The sequence below is a fragment of the Populus trichocarpa genome, chromosome 11 (genome assembly GCF_000002775.5).
Source record: "Populus trichocarpa isolate Nisqually-1 chromosome 11, P.trichocarpa_v4.1, whole genome shotgun sequence".
NCBI lineage: Eukaryota > Viridiplantae > Streptophyta > Magnoliopsida > Malpighiales > Salicaceae > Populus > Populus trichocarpa.
Window position 1 is genome coordinate 18,891,352 of NC_037295.2, and position 23,079 is coordinate 18,914,430.

Below are 23,079 nucleotides of genomic sequence, written 5' to 3' on the forward strand. Positions count from 1 at the left end.
AAAATCTCTTCCATTTGGAAAAAGCCACGTGGCTTTCTCTAAACCATCCACCAATCACTTATTACTGTGACCTACGTAGCCTCACAGCCTAACCCCCCTATCCTTACCCTAACTACCAAACTGATAAGGTAATCTTATCCGCGCTTTCTTTCAACTGTCAAGTTCTCCATTAAGAGACCAAAGAGAAGGAGACTTTCTTTTTTCATATCCCCAATTCGCCGCTAACACAGATGGCTAATTACTCTCAAGCCCACATTTGCCAGTGCCTGACCAGACTATCAACTCTACGTTCAACTTCTGTGGTTACCATCTCTGGTAACAGGCAAAAAACAGGACACCAGTTTGTGGGAGATGTTTTGTCTTTGGCTCATGGGCTGCTTCAACTTGGTCTTGGCAATGGTGACATTGTAGCCATCTGTGGTTTCAACAGGTTCTTATCATCATCATCATCATCTATCCTTGCACCATCACATTCCTTTGGCAAAAAACAGGTTCTTTTAGACAGTGGTTTATACTTTGAGCTATGTTTTCTTTCTTTTTAAGGATGTTCTGGAAGTTGGTTATTGGAAAATGTTGATGTCGATGTTCTTGTTTGGTTTGCTAGGAAATTGAGAGTGGAATGGGAATTAGGTTCTTGTTTTAGTTCAATTGATTAATTTCTTGAGTGAACGTTCATGGTTTTGTGATTAATTTGAGCATAGATTAGTTGTATTAAACTTAGAATTAATGGTGTTTTTCAAAAGGGTTTTTTGCATTGATTAAGGAAATTAATTTGGTGAAGTAAGCGAAGGTTAATTAAACAAGGATTGATGGCTTACGAGCCTTTTGTTTAATAATATTGGCGGCATTGTCAAAACTAGTTTGGTAAGAGAGAATAAAAAATATATAATTTAATTTAATATGAAGTCAAGGAAGACTTTTATCTTTCATCTTTGAGGTGGTAATATCAAGAAATAATAAAAAAAAAAACTTATGATCTTGAAATTATAAAGAATCATGGATAAATTACATTGGACATTATTGAAATTTATACTATAATTAGCTGACCTTTTTGTAGTTTTTGAAACTACTCTAATCTAGCCCTCCATTTTCTGTTTTCTTCCAAAATAATTTTTTGTTCATAAATGTAAATAGAAATTATTGATAGATAATAATCCTTGTTGATTGTGTAAAATAGTGTTATTAAACTTGGCCCTGTGGGCCAACTTGGTGATTTACCTGACTTGATTTGAGTTAAGCTTTAAATTAAACCAAGTAGGTGATGAGCTTGCCAGTTTACCTGCACTCTATTGACGCTGTCAAGACCTGATTAACTTATTTAAAAATTCATAATAATATCATTTTGTTTTATTTTTTTAGATCTTGAAATAATATCGATTTAGATTGACTTGGGTCAACCCGCCCAACCCATGACTCCGGCCTTGGACTGAGTCATGGGTGGGACAAGTTTAATAACTTTGGTGTAAAATAATCTGTTGATCTTAAATAGTGACCCGTGTTTAATAAATTTGATGTGATTTTACAAATTCTGATGAATGTATTTGTTTCAGTGACTGGTATTTGGAGTGGTTACTTGCTGTCGCATTTGTTGGAGGCATAGTTGCTCCTTTGAATTACCGATGGGTTAGTACATCACCTGCCTGTGTATGTGCTGTTCGGCATCTGCACCAGCCATCTATGTACTTGCTGCGCAATTCTTTAGCCAACTCGTAAAGAGTTAGATTGAGGTTTTGTGTTCTCCATTTGCAGAGCTTCGAAGAAGCAAAATCAGCAATGTTAATGGTAAGGCCAGTGATGCTGATCACTGATGAGAGCTGTAAACACTGGTATCAAGAGCTCCAGAGTAATGCTTTACCTTCTGTCAAGTGGCATGTTTTTTCAGGTTCCCCTTCTTCTGGTTTTGTAAAAACATCAAATGGTGTGTAGCTTCCTTCACATCTCTTCATCTGGTTTTATTCTTCTTCCATGTTCTGATAGACATAATGTTGTTGTTGCTTTCTTCATTTTGACAGTGTTAACTACTGAAACACTTAGGAAGCATGTCATAGGAACTAAACAATTGGATTACTCCTGGGCACCTGAGGGCGCTGTCATAATATGCTTCACTTCAGGTACAAGTCCTATGATGTGTGTGGAAGCAAATTCAAGAAGAAATCTCTTGATGTTCAGTGGAATATTATATTTTTACCAGATTTATCTTCAGAGTGTTGTTGGTGCATGTTCCTGGTATAATGCATAAATACAATTCTGAGTTTGTGTATAGCAACCATATCCCCCTTATAGGGAGGGTTTCCCTGCTTCCTTTCAATCATCCATCCCAGTACGTCGTGTAGGGATCTCAAAGATCAGCTGCTTCCCTTTTTTAGATTCCAATTGATAGAGCACTTTTCATGACATCACAGAAAGGAAAGCTCTTTAGATCTGAGCAATTAAACTGACAGAAATGACAATTCTTTCATACAATTCCAACAGCTTCTACTACTCCTGTTTGTTTTATCAACCATGTGCAAGCAATAGATGTCAAATCCTTGCTACATGATAGGTCAGCAACTGGCAGTCACCAATCACAAATGACAAACCCTTTGAGACCAGTTCAAAATTTTATGTTTTGAGCTAAACTTGGCCACTGTTGGTTCGAATTTTGAGTGTCCTTTATGATATGTTTTGTTGTCGAAGATTCCTACCGAAAGTGCTTCTACGAAATGCTTTGTGCTTTTCTCTTAAATTAATTCATCTAAGAGCACATTTTACTTACAGAATCACTTCAACAGCAGGGAAAATAAGTTATGTAAAAAAAATCGAATCTTAAATACGATTGAAGTTTAAATTCTAGTACCATTCTTCAGGTTCCTCCTGTGTAGATCCTTAACTGGCATGATCCACCAATCTAATTATTATTTTGGTTGAAATTTTTGTAGGAACCACTGGAAGGCCCAAGGGAGTTATCGTAAGCCATTCAGCTATGATAGTACAGTCCCTAGCGAAAGTTGCTGCTGTTGGTTACAGTGAGGATGATGTATGCAGCTCTGAAGAACTGTTTTCTATGGATCTGATTTTGTAACTGGAAAAACATGGCAATTAAAAGGGATAAAGATAATGCAAACCATTAAGGATATTTCTAGAGTTTCTTATAATTTGGAGAATAGTAGCATTGGTAGCTAGAAATGACTGTTGGCTGGATTCCTTATTCCTTGGACTTCTGCAGGTTTATTTGCACACTGCTCCATTGTGCCATATTGGTGGATTGTCATCAGCCATAACCATGCTAATGGTCGGAGGTTGCCATGTCTTGATACCAAAATTTGAGGCTTCGTTAGCCATAGAAGCTATCAAGCAACATTGTGTTACTTCTCTAATCACTGTCCCAGCAATGATGGCTGATTTGATTTCCTTAACCAGGTAAAGTTGCAGTCCCACCTGTAATGGAGATTAACAGAGTCATGTCTAACCTCTGCTTGGATAGAGCTATCTTTACGCAGTAGTTTTTGTCGTTGGAATTCATTATTACATTTCATACGACATGCACTAAATGATTAACATTTACGCTGCAATTTGTCAGCATACACTTAAAATTTTATCTCTGTTGCTAAGCTCTTCTGAAATCGTTTGTCTAGTTTTCTTCATTTTTCCCCAACATTGACCACACTGCTTTATTTGTGATTTTATCATTATGTCTCATAGTAGTAAACTACTATTTTGAAATATTTTGTCAGGTTGAAAGAAACTTGGAAAGGGAGGCAATATGTGAAGAAGCTATTAAATGGAGGTGGGAGTCTGTCAGCTGAGCTTATGAAAGATGCCACTGAATTGTTCCCAAGAGCTAAGCTTCTTTCAGCTTACGGTAGCGACTTGTCTATCTTTGTTGTCTTCTTCTTTAATATAATCTTTTGGCATGTTATCTTCTTTTTGGGATAATTTTTTTGATGAAACATTGTAGATGTGAATTTGATTTTGAATTGTTGATTTCTAATGTGTTAGAGGAGTGGGCTTGTGGATGCTCTAGGCTGTTCTGCAATTACTTTCATTGTTTCTGCATAACATTTACCACTACAATGCTGGCCAATGGACTAGGTCAATTTAACAAGTGTTGATCCTAGTGATTCATAGACAATCCAGGCCACATGAGGCTATTAGAGTGTAGTTGAACTGAATGGAGCTACTCAAACAAGCCAAGTACGAAGAAATTAGAACCATATTTACACATCTATGGAAAAAAATTGTATTTCCATATAATGTTTCCAATGTTAAATTGTTCTTGAAAGTACAAATCAATTTGGATGAGCTATGTTTCTTATACTACTAGATTTATTAATGTCTTTCTCTTGTTTTTTCACTCTCTCCCTTTTTATGAAGGGATGACAGAGACATGTTCTTCTCTAACTTTCATGACCCTTCATGATCCAACACTTCAAACCCCTGCTCAGACTCTGCAGACAGTGGATAAAACAAAATCCAGTTCAGCTCACCAACCACATGGTGTATGTGTTGGCAAACCTCCACCACATGTTGAATTAAAGATAAGTGCTGACGAACCTTCTACCATTGGCAGAATTTTAACTAGAGGTCCCCATCTAATGCTTAGATATTGGGATCAGAATCCAATGAAGGCAACAGAATCCACCAATGATTTTTGGCTTGACACAGGTGACATTGGTTCCATAGATGACTGTGGCAATGTATGGCTCGTTGGACGACAGAATGCCCAAATCAAGAGCGGTGGAGAGAACATTTACCCTGAAGAGGTAAGTGTGATATATATCTGCCTTCATAATCTACTTTATAATCAAGCAATAACGACTGAATCTAACATTGGGACAATCATGGGCAGAGTGATTTGCTGGATCCTCTGAACTGTAGAATCGTGCAATAATAAATCTGAGCTTCATGTCTTTAATGGATCGGTAACTGGATTTATGCCTTCACGGTCCTTGCTATAAAGTGTAGTTGCTTTAATGTTACAGGTGGAAGCAATGTTGTTGCAACATCCAGGAGTTATTGCCACTGTTGTAGTGGGAGTTCCAGAAGCTCGTTTGACAGAGATGGTTGTTGCTTGCATTAAATTAAGACAAAGTTGGCAATGGACCAATAACAACTGTAAACAATCTGCAGAAAACAATCTAACCTTATGCAGAGAGGTTCTCAGAGACTACTGTAGGGAAAAGAAATTAACCGGGTATTGCTGCTCTCTTTAAATCCGTTCCAGAAATGTTAACTTAATGGCCTATTCACATCGATAAATACTCGCAGCAAAGATTCATCAATTGCATTTTCTTCCTTTTTACGTGTATTTTGAAGATGTTTAGTGGCTTACTGATAAATCTTTTGCAGGTTTAAAGTGCCAAAGCTATTTATTTTATGGAGGAAGCCATTTCCACTGACAACGACTGGAAAGATAAGAAGGGACCAAGTTCGAAGGGAAGTTATGTCTCATCTACAATTCTTCCCCAGCAATCTTTGATTGTTATGAATAATTGATTGAATATGTACCATTTTTGCTAGCAAAAAACAAAGTAAAAACATTGAAATCACTTTGCCACATCCTAGTTTCCTAGCTCAGAAAGTCCATCCAAGGCTGTAATCTTATGTGAAATGCCATATCCTAGTTTTCCGAGAATTTAGTCTTGGTGCGCAAGGTGGTCCGAGAATATCCCTAGTCACTGAATAAAGTAAAGAAGAATTAGCTTGTGTGAAACGCGAGACGTCATAGCACAAATAAAAGGATTGAGAAAAGATATGGAGTACTATTAAAGGCAACAGATTATACGTGATTTTTCAATGGAGATTCCAGCTTTTCTTGGCTAGCAATTAAGTTTCTAGAAATTAAGCACATCTAGGTGCCATATTATAAAGGGTAGTATATTAATTGATGTGGTGGTTATGCTAGTCAGAAACTTGTAACCTATGGTGGTTAATTTCTCACCTTTTAGGCTAATCATCACAAGGAATTATGCTAGACTGGCTGTTCTAACTGTTAACCTGCATTTTTAAGCATGCTTGACTTGACCACAGACAATGTCTACTGGGTCAACCTCGAAGATGGGACATCACCATCACCATTGTTTTTTTTAGCTAACATGTGACCAAAAAAAGTAGCAAATGCCATTAGTTCAACCATGACTGATTGATATGGGTACATGTATGAGACAGAACCACAATCCAACACATGATTTTATTAAACACACTTCTTGTCCTAGCTAGGGCTGTGGTTTAACTTGGCTTATTGGAACTGCTAGTGTTTGCTCCCCTTGTTTGTTCTAGTCCCAGTTCGAGCATTAATTATACGTTTTGAGCACTAAACCTTTAGATGGAACCCTTCCATTTTCATTGCCTATTACTCAGGAGACACCTTCCAACACCTTAGGTCAGACTTTTCAAATCCCCTTTCACAGGGGAGAGTCCTAGCTTCTAGCTTTGATTTGATGGAAGGGACGAAGAAATCACATGCATGTAGATGACTTTCGTTTATTAATACGAATTAATTTTAGATCTTTGTTGGATAACATGTAGTTTCGCTCATCATAGTCGAGCTTTGATTTGAAGCTAGTCAAAGCAGAGAGATTGAATTTCCGATGCAAGCAGGGTCGATCCATCCAGTTCATCTACGACGAGGAGCTTTAAGGTAGCTTTTTACTATTTAAAAAAATTGAGCTTTAAGGTAGCTTTATATATATATATATCTAAAACACGCTTTTATAAACTAGTCATTAAATGATTGACTAAGGTAGCTTTATAAACTGACTGTTTATGTTAATTATTTGGATTTGCGGGTGATGGTGAAATTCATAGATAGCATAAAAAGAAAGAGGATGAAGAGCTGTTTTAGATCCCACTAATTTCCCCCTTTTACCGGCAGCAACGCGTGGATTCACGTACAGGCAGTGGTGATGGCGTATGAAGCCCACGTGCCGCCACAGCTCTTGCACTTCTATGAGTTCCAGCGGTTCTTCCATCATATTCCGACCATTTGGTTTTTTATCCAGAAGACGATTTGTTTAATTGTGTTTGATAATGTTATATAAATATTTATAATTGTAGGGTGTGTTTTAATTAGTGAAATAAAGGGTCTGTGTTAACTCTTAGCGTGTTAGATCAAACAACAAACAAAAGAAATATATATATAAAATATTTTTGCATGGTTAGCATTTTACATAATCATTGTTTTATACAATTTTTTTTTTAGTAAAAAATATTTTATATAGGTTTTATTATAGTTTTGAAACCGGCCCGGCTCGGCAAATCGATTCGGGACCCAGCTAACCCGAGACTGGAACCGGGCCGGGTTAAAGAAAAAATAGAGGAAGGATCTGGTCAAAAACCGGGTTACAACACGTTGACTTTTGTTTTTTTTTTTTACTAAAACGACGTCGTTTTGATTTTTTTAAAAAAATTGACTCGGACGACCCAGTAACCCGGTCAAAACCTGGAACTCGGGTCTTAAACCGGACCGGGTCTAAAAACTATGGACTTTATAACATGTTTAGACAGCCCATCAAAAAAATTCATCAAAATAAAATGGCTATTAGATCTATATAAAAAAAAAATCCATCATTTTTTATATTTTTTAAAAGAACAATCACAAGGTCTTTTTTTTTTTTTTTAATAAAAGAAAAAAAGCTAATTTTTAATCATTGTAGAGTTCATTCAAGAATTCAACCCTCAATTATTTTAACTTTTGAGTTAGTAAATATCGTGGTTAATATTTTTAACTTTAGCATTAATAAACATGAAAATGAAGATAGATGATTCTATTAGAGAATCTTGTTCACTAAAACATGAAATTATTTTCTCTTAAATCAATATTTCATAAATAATTAACACAATCAACATGTTTAATTTCTAGTATACATTTGCATGGAAAACGTAAAACCAAATGTAAAATTTGCATGGTCAATTCAATCGACATTGAAAATTTAGCTTTTAATTTCCAACGATACTTTGAATTATCTTTCATTATCTCTTACATCACGGCCAAATTCAATTGGTATTGTGGTCTATCAAATATGGCAAAGTTGTCCAAATAAAAAAAATAAAAAAATATGAAACTCTAGCAAGTAATAAGTGGAAAGTGATTTTTGAATTTGATGAGTGATTATTCAATAATCATTCTTCATTATTAATTGAGATTATATGTAAAAAATTTATTATTTTGTATCTCATTGTTCTTCAAGAAATTTCAATCTCTATTACTAGAAAGTGTTTGAAAATATGATAACAGTTATTTTTCAAAGTGTTTTTCGTTTAAAAATACATCAAAATATTATTATTATTATTTTTATTTTTAAAAATTATTTTTAATATAAACAAATCAAAATCATTTGAAAAACATCAAAACAAATATTAATTTAAAATAAAAAAATAAAAAAATTAATTTTTTTAAAAAATATTTCTAAAATATAAAAATAAATATACCTAAATCATGATTATTTCAATTTAATGAGATGAAATTTAACCAACATTAACAAATTCTTTTTGAAGTCTAGAATTTTCATTAAAAAAATATAGAAGTAAACTAAGAGTAGCAGTTGTTTTTCAAATAACTTTTCGTGCCGAAATGCATGCCAATGATTTTTTTTTATTTTTTAAAAATTATTTTTGATATCAGCATATCAAAACAATCCAAAACATACAAATCATATTAAATTTTAATAAATTTTTTTTTTACAACATGATTTACATCGCGTTCCCGAACAGTTTCCAAGAATTACATAAGGGCTTATGGATTTATTATTATTATTATTATTATTATTAATAAGTGAAGGGGTTTGAATTACTTTTTTACGCCACCCGTTGGAGGCTGATCTAGAACTATTTTGACAATTAAAAAGACCAGGCATGTACACTGTGCCTTTCGAGGAAAATATATTATTTTGATGGCGTTTGATTTTTTGACTTCCATAGTTTCCGGTCAATATTCTTATCTTTTATAATAATTTAGCAACACTAACAGTACATTATAAGGTACCGAAACTTAAATTATGAGACTTGTCTATGCTCTGGAATGTGGCTGTGTGAGCCTTGATATATATATATATATATATATATATATATATATATATATCCATTCCAATGAAGATCGTGGTAAAAGAAGTAATAAATAATTACCACTACTTTGAAGCTAAGGTATTGACAATTGGAAAGCATTGCTTTTGAATATTGATTTCAGCCATGTTTTTTCAAATTAACAGGTTTCAATAATATTACTTGAATTATATATAATTAATAAATAATTGTATTAATATAAAATATATTAAAATATAATTGATTTTTCTATCAGAGGAGTGTATATACTATTCAGCAAGTTATTTTAGGAATTTGATTCTCTAAAATAGCATCATCTCCGATTATAGATGCTCTAACTTTTCAAGATTAAGACGCAGCGGTAAGGACCAAGTTCATTCTCTAGATGTATACGAACACATCACTTTGTAGCTAAGGATGGAATGGAGACAATTCTATGCCTTGGAAGAAGAAAAACTCAGCAAAAACAAAAGCCGGCGACGCCGGCATGTTTGTTTTGACGGCAGTCACTAAAATCTAAAATATTTATACCATTCCAAGAAAGATCATAGAGTCCAATTAATTATGGATTTATACTTGTGTATAATAAAAATTTACAGTTGGACTTTCTTGACCTGCTTGGACTCTTTCTTTTTTTTCCCAACAAGCAGCCTAAATTTGAATTAATTTTTAAACACAAAAACATATTACCATATAAACTAAAAACTATTTAATAAAAAAATATCTTTGCTTTTTACAACTTTTTTAATACACCTCAACAATAAATAAATAAAGATAATGTTTAATGGGTGCCTTGGAGACACCATTAGCTTTTTCCTTGTTGTATTTCTCATATTTAAATATATTTAACTCCATATAATCCTAATATATTAAGTATGCTTAAAATTAAGATGAAGAAAACATGCAAATGTAGACATACAATGCCTTTGGGATTTTCCACAATCCCTTCATTTTTTCGGCATCCTTATATCTAGAACTACTATATATTTTGAATCTTGAAAAACATGCACGATATGACATAATTTGGAGAAGAAAATGTTATTTTGATGGCGTTTGATTCCTGCAATTTGGAGGACAATATGTTTCTTTCCTTTTTAATAATCTCATAAGTCTCCTAGCTAGATGTAATTAATAAACCGTCATATTTTTTTATTATTCAAGAATATATTAATCCATAAATTCTTGGAATTATAAATTAAAACCGGCCACTGATTATCCACAATTATGAAGTTCATAGGAGTAGTAAGCAGACAAATAATTAAAATTTGACAAACTATCCGCCAGAGAGAAGAACATAATAATTAATTAGTCATGGAGCATTATTTCAGAAAATCAATGGAAACGTCTTTACTTGAGTGATATCTCATCTTGGAAAAAAAAAAAAAACAATAGCATACGACAGCGTGGACCAAATTGTTACATGCAACTGCTAATTATCGGTTCGGTTCAAAAGATTTGTTCAGATAGTAGAATGACATTTTCTGCTGTGCAATGCTTCAAAGATAAGGTTGAATATTGCCACAACAACTTCAACTTATTGGTTACTTAATTCTTTTGGACAAAGGAGAATGTTTATGTTGATCTAATTTAATTATTCACACAAAATAAATTAAATTCGACTAAAATCATAGTAATTTGAAATCATGCAACAAAAAAATATTAAAGATAGAGCCTTTGTGGATGTTGACAAAGAAGATGGGGAGTTTTTGAGATAAATGTTTCTTGATCTTATGGTCTGTTTGAAATTGTACTAGCGGTAGCGGTTCAAAGTGTTTTTCGCTTAGAAATGCATCAAAATGAAGTTTTTCTATTTTTTTAAAATTATTCTTTATATCAACACATCAAAACAATCTGAAAATATATAAAAAATTATTTTAAGTAAAAATAAATTTCAAAATTTTTGAGAATGCGGTTTGCACCGCGTATCCAAACATACTTTTAATAAATGATAATCAACAGTCAAAAAATTATTTCAACTCAAATATTTATATTATTAGGTGAATGAATAGTTTTATATTATTTTTTTACATGTCTTTACATAAAAGTTTTTAAAGTTAAAGTTTTTATGAACTCATTAGAAGAAAATAATAGCGGTGAGTTTTTAAACTCATTATCTTTTAATTATTAATTATTTGGTTGTTTAAAACTTCGTTCAATCTAAAATCTTAAATTATTAAATGAAAGTCTAATAAATAATTCTATATAACTTTTTAATAAACCTCTTTAAATAAAAATAAAAGTTCCTTGAACTTAAACCTTTCATAAACCCATAATTAATTATTTAATATTTATATTTACAAATTTAATTAGAATAAAAAAAGAGTAATAAAATTCAAATTCCTCATCACGGGGTTATTAAATATATAATATCATTTTGATCTCTTGGTAAATAACTTGAGAACTTAATTAAGTAATTGGATAAAACCCACCAAAAATTTTTACTGCACAATAAAACTTATAATTTTACACTTAATTAACGATTTCAGACTTACGGATAATACTGATTATAAAAGATAACTAATTTTTTTTTAAAAAAAAGTTTATTGCAAATAAAACTTATAATTATAGTGTTGTCCTGATCAATGGAGAACATATTTTTAGATGTTAACCTACTTGATAGACAAGTCTTGCAAAAAAAGTATCATTTCGATGCTTTCAGCAACTTTAGAATTTCATGCTCAACAAGTCTCCGAGTGGGCTTAACTAGCCATCCGCAACCTTTCTGAATAGTCTGGACGACAAACCGGATCGGTGGCGTATAGCTGAACAAGAGTACAAGACTTTTCTCCATTACAAATAATGGTATGCCTCAAATTAACGTGTAGGTGTGGATTAATTATTGTTGGAATATTGCCAATTATGTGGCTGCCATTGTCAAAGAAGATGGCTGCAATGGTAGGTTGTTGGTGGCAGCCAACAACCATTGTCTAATGTCAAAGTTTGGTAAGTTTGGCAGCCACCATTGTTGACAAAAGAGCTGGAGGAGCTGCCATGGATGCCTATAAATAGAGGCATACATTAGAGAGCAAAAATGAGAGAGTTAAGAGAGAGTGTGTAGAGCCAAAGATGTGAGAAATGTAGGAGAGAGTGGGCTGCCAAGGCAGCTAGCAGTAGCTGCCATTGCAGCACTGAAAAGAGAGAAATAGAGTGAGGTTGAGAGTTGCCAAAGAGGGGATGATTCCTCCTCCTCTATTGTTGTAAATCTTGTTCTCTCCCTATATAATGCAATGGCTTCTCCCGTGGATGTAGGCGGTTTGCCGAACCACGTTAAATATTGTGTCAGTGTGCTTAGCCTCCAATGGGCAAATATCAGAACATCACCGGTCGGAATTCCCTACAATTGGTATCAGAGCATATGGTTTGAAGTGGTGTTTGATTTTTGCTCAAAAATGAAAGTTGTCAAAATTGTGTTTTGACCATACCACCGTGTAGAGGAGGAAGAGACGAAGCCACTGATGAAAACGGCGTCAAAATCGGACGTCGGACATGGCCGCACTCTCCATCACTCTCCGGCAAGGCGTCTGCCTACGCGCGCAGACGCGCCCCACGCGTGCCACGCGTCTTCTTCGCCCGGATGGGCTGACCCGACCCGAATACCAGTTGACCCGACCCACATGGCTGACCCGGATATTAATGACGTCAGCATGACATAATTGTGATGTCAGCATGCACAGTAGACATGCTAGGGATGACATCAGCCTGATGTAAGTGTGATGTCAGCATGCACAGTAGGCATGCCATGTCAGCAGCCACATCATCGACCAGTCAGCAGACACGTCAGCAAAATGGAACCCACTTGCCACGTCATCAGACGTGAGCCGAGCCAAGCTGACCCGAGTTGAGCCGAGCTGTTATGGAGCCGAGCTGAGCCGCGAGCCGAGGGAGAAGATTCTGTGCAGCAGAGTCTACATGCAACCGGATCTGAGATTGAATCTGGGCCGTTAATCAGGCCATAATTGTTTTGATCAAATCTTAGCCGTCTGAAATGCGATTTGGATGATTTCAGACTTGTTTCCAGCTAATTTGATCGTTCCGGATGCAATGGTACGGTCCGATCATTGAGATTGAGACCGAAAATGGTGGTGGTGAATTATTGAAAGAGATTGCCCGATGAAGAGGCATCTGAAGGTCATCATGATGGTCGATGGAGATGAAGAAGAAGAAGACTTACATGTTTACCCAATTACATGTGTTGAACTGCCAAGTGGGGATGTTTTCAGTTGCCTTGATGGAAGGCAAAATTGGGATACTCTGGACACCCGATCATGTGGACGATTTGAGGTGGAGAGTGGAAATTGATGAAGACTAATCTTGACGAATCTAAGAACTGGTAGTCTCGCCAGATGTTGAGAAATCAGGTATAAAACCAGGACACCCCAGATCACTTATAAAGGAAAGCCGCAACAAAGCTAGCAAATGGTTGTATATACGAAAAGGCAGTACGGTGGATAGATACGTTCTAAGAAGTTCTGTCTAGGAGATTGGGTTTTAAGCGGGACCAGTGTGACCCCTCCAAATCTTTCCTGGGAACTTGCTTAGTTGAAGGATCATCCACACAGTACTATTTTTGTATATGTAACAGTTTGTAATGAAACTGTTGAAGACTAGCAAGATGACAACATAAAGGAACAGTTGAGTTCCGTATGTTCAAGGATTTGATGGAGTGGTGATTTCTCCAAAGAAGTTAGATTCGGTGACTGTAATTTCTCGAAGGGAGAATTAATGAAGACCCTGATAATGGAAGAGAAATACAGCAAGGGGATAAAGATTGGCACCCTATTTTGACTTGGATAAATGTTGTGACAGGATGAGCTGCTGTCAAACATAAAAGCAAAGAATAGGGAGAAATCTGGAGAACCGAAATTGCACGAGAGCACACGGAGATTGTGCAGGAGTACCCGAAGGATCCAACGAGGTACTGTAATGAGACAACAGGTGCAAGGAGAAGAAGTGTTCCCAGATGAAGCTCAGAGCAGAGACTGTTAAAGTTTGTACAACAGGAAGTCTCTTGTGCTCTTAATGAAGACAACAAGCGAAGACCTTTCCAATGCATGCAAGGATGGAAAGATGAGCTGTTGCAGAAGCACCTAATTAAGGGGGTGCGACCGCCGATGAAAGGCGAAGACACCAAAGAGAGTTGGTGTGGGTGGAGCTATCAAGCAGAAAGGCGTAGAAGCTCCAAACATAGAAATCGAGGTGGAGAATTGCGAGGAGTATAACACAACTCTCTCTTTCTATGTGATCAGTGGCAGTGATCTCTCCCAAGTCCACATGGTGGTAGAGAATCTTGGAGTCACTGGAGACATCCCCGATGAAGGAGGATGTGACCGCTTCATGATGGACAGAGACACCTCAGGCAGAAGGTGTGTGGGCCATGAAACGAGCCCAAATACAAACCGCCACATGACGATGAGCGGAGACACCTCAAATAGAAGGTGTGGGCCATAAAACGAGCCCAAGTACAAACCGCCACATGACGATGAGCGGAGACACCTCAGGCAGAAGGTGTGTGGGCCATGAAACTAGCCCAAGTAGAAACCGCCGCATGACGACAGGCAGAGACACCTCCGGAGAAGGTGTGCGGACCATGATATGAGTCCAAGTTCAGACCGTCTCATGACGACAGGCGGAGACACCTCAGAAGAAGGTGTGAGGACCATGATATGAGTCCAAGATCAGACCGTCTCATGACGATAGGCGGAGACACCTCGGATGGAAGGTGTGAGGACCATGATATGAGTCCAAGTTCAGACCGTCTCATGACGACAGACGGAGACACCTCAGGAGAAGGTGTGAGGACCATGATATGAGTCCAAGTTCAGACCGTCTCATGACGACAGGCGGAGACACCTCGGATGAAAGGTGTGAGGACCATGATATGAGTCCAATTTCGGACCGCCCCATGACAAAGGGCGAAGACACCTCAGGAGAAGGTGTGAGGGCCATGATAGGAGCCCAATTTCAGAACGCCCCAGAGCCAATGTGATGGCTAGTATAAGTGGACATGTGTATAGCCAATGAAGAGGCTATGATGAGTATGGAGACAAATGCAGGATTGACTTTCATGGATATTGCCCCCATGCTAAAGATCAATGAGCTAGAAGACATTTGCCTTGGAAAATAAGTGGATGACTTGTGGAGCATTAAGACGCGACTGCTATGAAGGAGCAGAGGGCATGCGCAGGTTCCAGGAACAAGTTGACTCTTGTCAAGGTGGTGAGCTCAGTAATGACATTGTAATACTCAGAGTATGAAGATAGAGATGGATCAACCTTTAATGGGCTGTCCCCATGGTTAAAAGGGAGAGCCACCTGGACTCTTGAGACTAAGAGCGGGAGACTCACGGAGAAGTAAGGCGTGGTTCCTAGGGAGGAACAGAGGGCAGACGCAACTCCGGGATGAGTAGACTCTTGGAAGAGTGGTGAGCTCGTGATCACATTAAAATACTCAATGACTGTCGCACTTGGGAATATCCGTTTGAGGGGGTGTTGTAAGCCTTGATGTAAGGCTTGATAAATCATTCCGGGCCAAGCATGGTTGATATGCTTGAAGGGGAATGTTGTTCCAGAGACAAGCGTTAAACACTCTTCAGATGAGATATGACAAACCATCTGGTTGAAGTGATCCTTTGGAGTGAGCAAAAGGGTGCTTGGATGACTCTGATGATTGAAAGGTTTGGCAAGTACTTGGAAACTTGGCCAAAGACGCTCTCGGAATGGTAAGCTTCGAAGAGCTGCAGGATGCAAGCGTGTGCTGAAAAAGCAAGAGGACAATTGCCCACATAAATGACAAAGGGGGTGATTGTTGGAATATTGCCAATTATGTGGCTGCCATTGTCAAAGAAGATGGCTGCAATGGTAGGTTGTTGGTGGCAGCCAACAACCATTGTCTAATGTCAAAGTTTGGTAAGTTTGGCAGCCACCATTGTTGACAAAAGAGCTGGAGGAGCTGCCATGGATGCCTATAAATAGAGGCATACATTAGAGAGCAAAAATGAGAGAGTTAAGAGAGAGTGTGTAGAGCCAAAGATGTGAGAAATGTAGGAGAGAGTGGGCTGCCAAGGCAGCCAGCAGTAGCTGCCATTGCAGCACTGAAAAGAGAGAAATAGAGTGAGGTTGAGAGTTGCCAAAGAGGGGATGATTCCTCCTCCTCTATTGTTGTAAATCTTGTTCTCTCCCTATATAATGCAATGGCTTCTCCCGTGGATGTAGGCGGTTTGCCGAACCACGTTAAATATTGTGTCAGTGTGCTTAGCCTCCAATGGGCAAATATCAGAACATCACCGGTCGGAATTCCCTACAATTATACGAAGGCTTCTCTGAATGGGAGGAAAAGAGAAATTCAATTCCGTGAAATCTTTTGTTGGCTTGAAGAAGGCCCGAATCAAAAGCCTTCGGAGATCCGTTTCGGGCATAATGGCTTTAAAATTATATTCCACAAAAGGTAGTTTCCTGTAGAAGCTTAGGAGGAAAAGCTTACAACATAGTTATAAAACCTTTGTCCATCATTCGGATCAATATAAAACAACGTTGTTACGAGAGAAACATAAATTACTATATCTCATTAAGGCTAGATTTCATTAAGGTTTCAATTCACAGATCAATTGAATTTATCCGGTTTAATCTTCATGATCAAATCTAACCTGAAAGACCGGGCGGCGCTGAGTTCTGTAGCAATAATCAAAGGGCGAAGAGATCCTCCATTGCGGCAACTGCAAGGCATTCATTGTAGTCCAACAAAAATAATTTTTTATCTTCGAGTCCACTAAACAATTCAAAAGGTGGACAAAATGACAATTCACCTGGACTGGCACCACCAAGTTGGGGGCAAGCAAAACAGTAGCCCCCTCGATGGTTGCTTCCTCCTATAAATAGGGGTATGCATACATATTCTCTTCATCACACTCACTAGCCACATATCCACAGAATTTCCCTGCATTTCAAATTTTAGTCATGGCTCCCACAAAGGCAGTAGTAGCCGATGATCACCTTGCATTACCCGCAGGGGGCAAAAATACTCCACTAACCAACACCATTCCCATTTCCAATGTTCAAACCGATATCTATGGGCTTGAGATCTGGGAGGGTACCCTCCCCATCATCGACCTGGGAGGCATTCATGGTCCTCGCCGCTCTGACACCATCAAACAGCTTGGCCATGCATGCCAACACTATGGTGGCTTTATGGTAGTTACCTAGCTATGCTTACATGTGTGTGTGTATTGCATGTGGAAACCATCAAAATTATTATAGAAAACGTCACTGAGAAAATGTATTTTAACTTAATTCAATGTCTTCGGTTCAATCAAGGCACCGAAAAAGTGTCATCGAATATTTTTTTCATTCATCTTTGGTACCTCTTTCTTTGAGCATCTATAACATCTTTATCTCTGACCAAAAATTGTGAAGTGTAAATAACTTTGTGTTCTAATAATTAATGTGTCGTATTATCAGCTGAAGAACCATGGCATTTCAGAGAGATTGTTGAATGACATAATGAGCAAAGCAAGAGAGTTCTTCCATCTGCCAGAAGAAGAAAGGATGAAATTATACTCTCCTGACCCTACCAGCCTTATCAGGCTTGCTACTGGCTTTAAGGACGATAATCAGAATGTCTTCGTCTCGAGGGAATCGTTGAAATTTCATTGTCATCCTATTGAAAATTATGAGAATCTATGGCCTACAAATCCTCCATCCTACAGGTAATATTTCATGGAAAGATTAAACAAGAATTCAATCTGGTGTTTTTAAATCTGGATGGACTAATTTAGTAGCTTTTTTCAGCTATTACTAAGTTATAATATTTTATTGTTTACAGGGAGGTTGTATCCGAGTATTGTGTAGCTGCTAAAAGGGCAGAGATAACACTACTTGAAGCTGTATTCGAGGGCTTAGGCATGGAAAGGAAATCTATAGACCAGATATTGGACAACCATGGACAATACGCTTCTCTAAACTACTATCCGACGTGTGACAAGTCAAATCTTGGGCTCACTTTTGGACTGCGTGGTCACACTGACCCCACTATACTCACCATGCTACTGCCAGATGAGGTGCCTGGGCTTGAAATTCTACAAGATGGTGACTGGGTACCTGTCAAGCCTATTCCTAACACCTTAATTGTCCATGTTGGTGACGTGCTTCAGGTCATTTACTCTCTTTATATCTACTTTCTTTTAGAATTATTCATTCAAGGCAAAAAGAAACATGAAAAATCACCGGTTAGACTTGTATGTGATAAAGCATGTGACGGACTACATAGCTAATTTTATATCTTAATTTTTCTTATCAGGGGCTTAGCAATTGCCGATACAAGAGTTTGCTCCATCGAGTTATTGTCAATTCTGAGAAAGAACGTTTATCCATTGCTTCATATTGCTATCCATCAAATGATACTCAAATGGGGCCTCCTAAGGAATTGATCGATGATGATCATCCATTGATTTATAAAGATTACACCTACGAAGAATTCTACACTACAATGTGGAAACAAAGACTTCCAGATGCCTCCCGCTTGGACTCATTCAAAGTTTCTGCTGCTTAATCACATCTTCTCCACTACCGTTCCTATGTTTAGAAGATGCTTGGGATGCATGCTGCTTTTATCGATCCTCTCTCTTTTCTTTTCTTTTCTTTTCTTTTCGTTTTGTGTGTGAGATCGATGGCATGCAATTAATTACTTTGAATAAATCTCAAGCATTTTGTAACTTTTTCTTTTTTGGTTACTAAGCACTGTACCCATAAAAGGTGATGAATCTTGTAGCAAGTGACATATGATCACTTGATCCCTTTTAAGATGCATGCTAGCTGTTATGATTTACCTGAAATAAAAACGTTTCTGTTTTCATGAAATGTTGAGCTTTATGCTGGATGATGGCATCATTTATTCTTTTCCATTTCAATACATACGAGTTCATCCCTAACTTAATCTGTAACCGATATGTTTCAATATCTAATATGCTCAATAGGGTTTTTTTTGTGGTATTAATCAAATATTTATTCAAATAACTCTCTTCTTCAAAAAAAAAATATATATATCTCTTGATAACTGTCATTGAATACCTACAAAAAAAAAAAAGTTAGTAATCTTATAAAGAAAAGGCAAAATAAATATGCTAGAGAGCATTAAATTCTAAGAACAAGGTTGTTCTTTTGTTGAATATAGATGTGTTTTTTTAATTTAAAATCTTTAACCTCTTGCTTGGGTAGCTCAAGAAATATTTATAGCGCATGAACATTATTTTTTTTCCAGTGAATGAGCTGAAAAGTCATTTTATCTTATAAAATTAATAAGAAATAAATATTTCTTACATATGTATTAATAAGAGAATATCATACATTAATGAAGAAAGATATCCTTTACACATGTTAAAGAGAAAAAAAATAATTGGGCTTAAGACACTCGTTGAGCCGATGAACATCAGATCATATTATTGTGCTAATGGTAGAAGGTTCGTCAGCACTTATCTTTAATTCAACATGTGGTGGAGGTTTGCCAACACATACACCATGTGGTTGGTGAGCTGAACTGGATTTTGTTTTATCCACTGTCTGCAGAGTCTGAGCAGGGGTTTGAAGTGTTGGATCATGAAGGGTCATGAAAGTTAGAGAAGAACATGTCTCTGTCATCCCTTCATAAAAAGGGAGAGAGTGAAAAAACAAGAGAAAGACATTAATAAATCTAGTAGTATAAGAAACATAGCTCATCCAAATTGATTTGTACTTTCAAGAACAATTTAACATTGGAAACATTATATGGAAATACAATTTTTTCCCATAGATGTGTAAATATGGTTCTAATTTCTTCGTACTTGGCTTGTTTGAGTAGCTCCATTCAGTTCAACTACACTCTAATAGCCTCATGTGGCCTGGATTGTCTATGAATCACTAGGATCAACACTTGTTAAATTGACCTAGTCCATTGGCCAGCATTGTAGTGGTAAATGTTATGCAGAAACAATGAAAGTAATTGCAGAACAGCCTAGAGCATCCACAAGCCCACTCCTCTAACACATTAGAAATCAACAATTCAAAATCAAATTCACATCTACAATGTTTCATCAAAAAAATTATCCCAAAAAGAAGATAACATGCCAAAAGATTATATTAAAGAAGAAGACAACAAAGATAGACAAGTCGCTACCGTAAGCTGAAAGAAGCTTAGCTCTTGGGAACAATTCAGTGGCATCTTTCATAAGCTCAGCTGACAGACTCCCACCTCCATTTAATAGCTTCTTCACATATTGCCTCCCTTTCCAAGTTTCTTTCAACCTGACAAAATATTTCAAAATAGTGGGTTTGTCCATATATATATATATCCTGCATAAACAAACAGAAACACAGCTGGCTTTCAATAATTGAGAAGCGAAAGGCACCATGCTCATACATACATATATACATGCATGCATACACAATGATCACTTGCATGGTATTTATCACAAAAGTAAACAGACTTGGATGTATGAAATGAAAGCATGCATAAGAGAGGAGTACCATGGATCAATTAGCTATGGGAAATCAATATTAGAGAGCTGGCTGGCTAGAAAATCTTCAAATGGCTGCAGCTGGCATAAGAGAGAGGTCGTCACTTGCCATAGATGTACGTAGTATACACCGGCCATTAAATGACCAATGCAGCTGATGGGGAATGGGACAGCGACTCTTTAATTAAAATGATTTCCTTTCTTCAGAGGATATCCTTCTTCATTTTCCTGGAAATATACTAATTTTAACAAGTATATGTGTGATGATAACATTAATTTCCTTTCTATTAATTTAATTATTGATAAAACAAAAGTAACAAAAACGAAGAACTAGTAATTAACTTGTTATGGTCTTGGTTTTGGCAGCATGATCTTCTAACCAGGACAGGATAGTCTCAAAGACAAGCTCCACATTTTCCTTAGGCTCACCAATCAACACATGCCACATACCAGGAAAGGTCTTCAATGTTTTGTCCTTGCTTGAAGCTGATTCATGCACAAAGCTAGCTGACCTAAAATCACATACAAAATCATCCTCCCCATGCACCATTACAAATGGAACCTTTAGGTCATAGCAATGCATCCTTATGTACTCAGAAAACCTCAAAAACTCTAATGCAGTTGCCGGCGGCGGCTTCTCTGAGTTCCGGCGGTTTGGGTTGTTGGCAACCAACCTTCTCTTCCATTCTTCCTTGTATGATCTGCTAGAGACTGGCTTTGGGACCACCACTTTAATTCCATGTGGGTGCAAACAGTGCTGCCAAAGGAAGTAGCTTCTCTAAGGGCCACATAGGCTTAAATTTTGCTGAAATACCACACATAGCACTACTTAATATCAAGCCATCCCATGCATACCCTTGCTTCAAACATATAAGGATTGAAATTGCCCCTCCTAGTGATTCACCATATAGAAAGGCTGGCAACTTAGGGTTGCTAGCCTTGACTGAGTCAAAAAACTTAATGCAATCACTAACAACATATTGAATATTTGTGATATATATGACCAGCTAACCCATCTGAGTGCACAAACCAAGAATCCTGCTTTGGCTATGGCTACAGCAGTTAGCTCATATTGAGCCAACTGCTTTCTGAGGAGTAGCCATGGACCATGGCTACAATCCCTTTTGGCTGAGAAGTGGAATCCGGACGCCAAGATTGTGTGAAGATTTTCATGTTCTTCTTGTTGAACATGAAGCTTTCTTGGTGAAGAATTTGGTGCTTCTTGTAGAATTCTTCTCTTGTGAGGTCTCCATAGGGACTTTTGTCATTAGCTCGGTGAATTGGGTGTGACTTTTTCTCGTCTTGAAAGCTAATTAGTTGAAGATAGACAAAAATTGGCAAGAAATATTTGATGAAGATGGAAAATGCTGAGGATGATAAATATGCACTTTATATAGCCAATTGTGATTTGTGAGAATGATTGAAGGAAGAGAAGATGAGTCAGCAATGTAGCTAGACTCGTGGACAGTATGCATGGGATTCTTGGTGGGGAATTATCTATTACAAAAGGAATTCTCCTTTTTATCTCCAACCGTCTAATTAGTTATCATCTCCACTGTCTTCATACCTACGAATTAATGTTGCTTGGGTCAAGGAATATACAAATAAAACCGTGGGTCTTTGAATGGCTTTATGTTAGAATTACTCATTAAGAGGACTTACATTGAATAAATATTTTGTTTTCTATCACTTTCGAATGGGATTTTTTTATCAGCTAGAAAAAATCTGATAATTTTGCATTGCTTGATTTTATGCTTCAAGGACTCGACTGAAAATCTCATTATAATTGAGGAACTTATTTCCAATTAATTTCATTTTTGGTATATATATATTGTATGTTGGTCTTGATAAAACTTTTTTTCCAAAAAAAAATGTTAACATGGATGACAAATTTTGAACATACTTGTGCCTTTACGTGACCTGGGTGAGATGATGAACAATGAGCATGATGGGCGTAGAGATTCTGTGTGATGCATTCATGCATAAACCGTCGAGTGATGGCAACAATTTTCTCATCCACAAAACTAGTTCAATTCTCGCAAGGAAACATACATTGTTCGCAACTTAATTTGGCAATATATATATATATATATATATATATATATATATATATATATATATATATATATATATATATATATACATGATTTAAGGCATTAAAAGCTTCAACCATTTTTTTTATTATTATTATTAATGTCGGTGTTCGGGCCAGTTTGCGCGTACCTCGACTAATTCCACGGGCCTTGAAGTTAACGACCATGTAAGTCTCCAGTGACCCTGAAGTTTGTGAGACTCGAAGTAGTGACCTCTAGAGAGCAAATCCAGAACCTAATCAGTTGACCTACACCTCTAATTGCTTCAACCATATTCTTAAAGAAAGAAACGGCAACACTGAATAAAAGAGAATGGTTGCAAAAGCTAGGGTTGCTAGACTTATTGATCCATGAGCAAAACCTTTTTCCTTTAGTTAGTACTTGTTACATGCCCCGCGCGATGCCGCGGGTCAATTATTTTTTGCATTTTAAAAAAAAGCTAAGATCTGAAAGTGTTAGGTTTTTTTTGCAAAGTTATACCCAAGA

At 36.8% G+C, this 23,079-nt stretch overlaps 2 protein-coding genes, 1 long non-coding RNA gene and 1 pseudogene across 9 annotated transcripts; 3 read left to right on the top strand and 1 right to left on the bottom strand.

The window, feature by feature from the left end:
* Positions 1 to 66: 66 nt before the first annotated feature.
* LOC18103524 (2-succinylbenzoate--CoA ligase, chloroplastic/peroxisomal) lies at positions 67 to 5,614 on the top strand. 7 transcript variants are annotated; one of them, XM_024611683.2, is made up of 10 exons: positions 107 to 430; positions 1,551 to 1,644; positions 1,750 to 1,918; positions 2,013 to 2,111; positions 2,919 to 3,016; positions 3,206 to 3,399; positions 3,714 to 3,841; positions 4,363 to 4,742; positions 4,962 to 5,173; positions 5,329 to 5,614. In XM_024611683.2, the coding sequence occupies exons 1-10, from the start codon at positions 231 to 233 to the stop codon at positions 5,456 to 5,458; spliced, it is 1,704 nt and encodes a 567-aa protein (XP_024467451.1). In that variant the 5' UTR covers positions 107 to 230; the 3' UTR covers positions 5,459 to 5,614. The 7 variants fall into 7 exon arrangements, with proteins under 7 accessions (XP_052301427.1, XP_024467451.1, XP_024467449.1 ...); XM_024611681.2 differs by having other exon boundaries at positions 110 to 430; positions 4,354 to 4,742; XM_052445466.1 differs by having other exon boundaries at positions 110 to 430; positions 1,551 to 1,623.
* Positions 5,615 to 12,912: 7,298 nt separating this feature from the next.
* On the top strand, positions 12,913 to 16,254 carry LOC127904034 (uncharacterized). The gene is made up of 2 exons (XR_008056828.1): positions 12,913 to 14,737; positions 14,881 to 16,254. It is a non-coding gene; the product is annotated as an uncharacterized LOC127904034 (long non-coding RNA).
* Positions 16,255 to 16,921: 667 nt separating this feature from the next.
* LOC7489077 (protein DMR6-LIKE OXYGENASE 1) lies at positions 16,922 to 18,869 on the top strand. The gene is made up of 4 exons (XM_002317013.4): positions 16,922 to 17,204; positions 17,472 to 17,719; positions 17,836 to 18,163; positions 18,310 to 18,869. Exons 1-4 carry the CDS (start codon positions 16,971 to 16,973, stop codon positions 18,559 to 18,561), a joined length of 1,062 nt encoding a protein of 353 aa, XP_002317049.4. The 5' UTR covers positions 16,922 to 16,970; the 3' UTR covers positions 18,562 to 18,869.
* A 434-nt stretch (positions 18,870 to 19,303) lies between these two features.
* On the bottom strand, positions 19,304 to 21,930 carry LOC112323343 (caffeoylshikimate esterase-like; annotated as a pseudogene).
* Positions 21,931 to 23,079: the final 1,149 nt, after the last annotated feature.

Coding starts and splice junctions, on each gene's coding strand:
- LOC7489077 (XM_002317013.4), top strand. CDS start 16,971: ATGGCTCCCACAAAGGCAGTAGTAGCCGATGATCACCTTGCATTACCC. Junction 17,720..17,835: donor ACAAATCCTCCATCCTACAG/GTAATATTTCAT, acceptor TATTGTTTACAG/GGAGGTTGTATCCGAGTATT. Junction 18,164..18,309: donor ATGTTGGTGACGTGCTTCAG/GTCATTTACTCT, acceptor TTTTCTTATCAG/GGGCTTAGCAATTGCCGATA.
- LOC18103524 (XM_024611681.2), top strand. CDS start 231: ATGGCTAATTACTCTCAAGCCCACATTTGCCAGTGCCTGACCAGACTA. Junction 431..1,550: donor GCCATCTGTGGTTTCAACAG/GTTCTTATCATC, acceptor TATTTGTTTCAG/TGACTGGTATTTGGAGTGGT. Junction 5,174..5,328: donor AGGGAAAAGAAATTAACCGG/GTATTGCTGCTC, acceptor AATCTTTTGCAG/GTTTAAAGTGCCAAAGCTAT.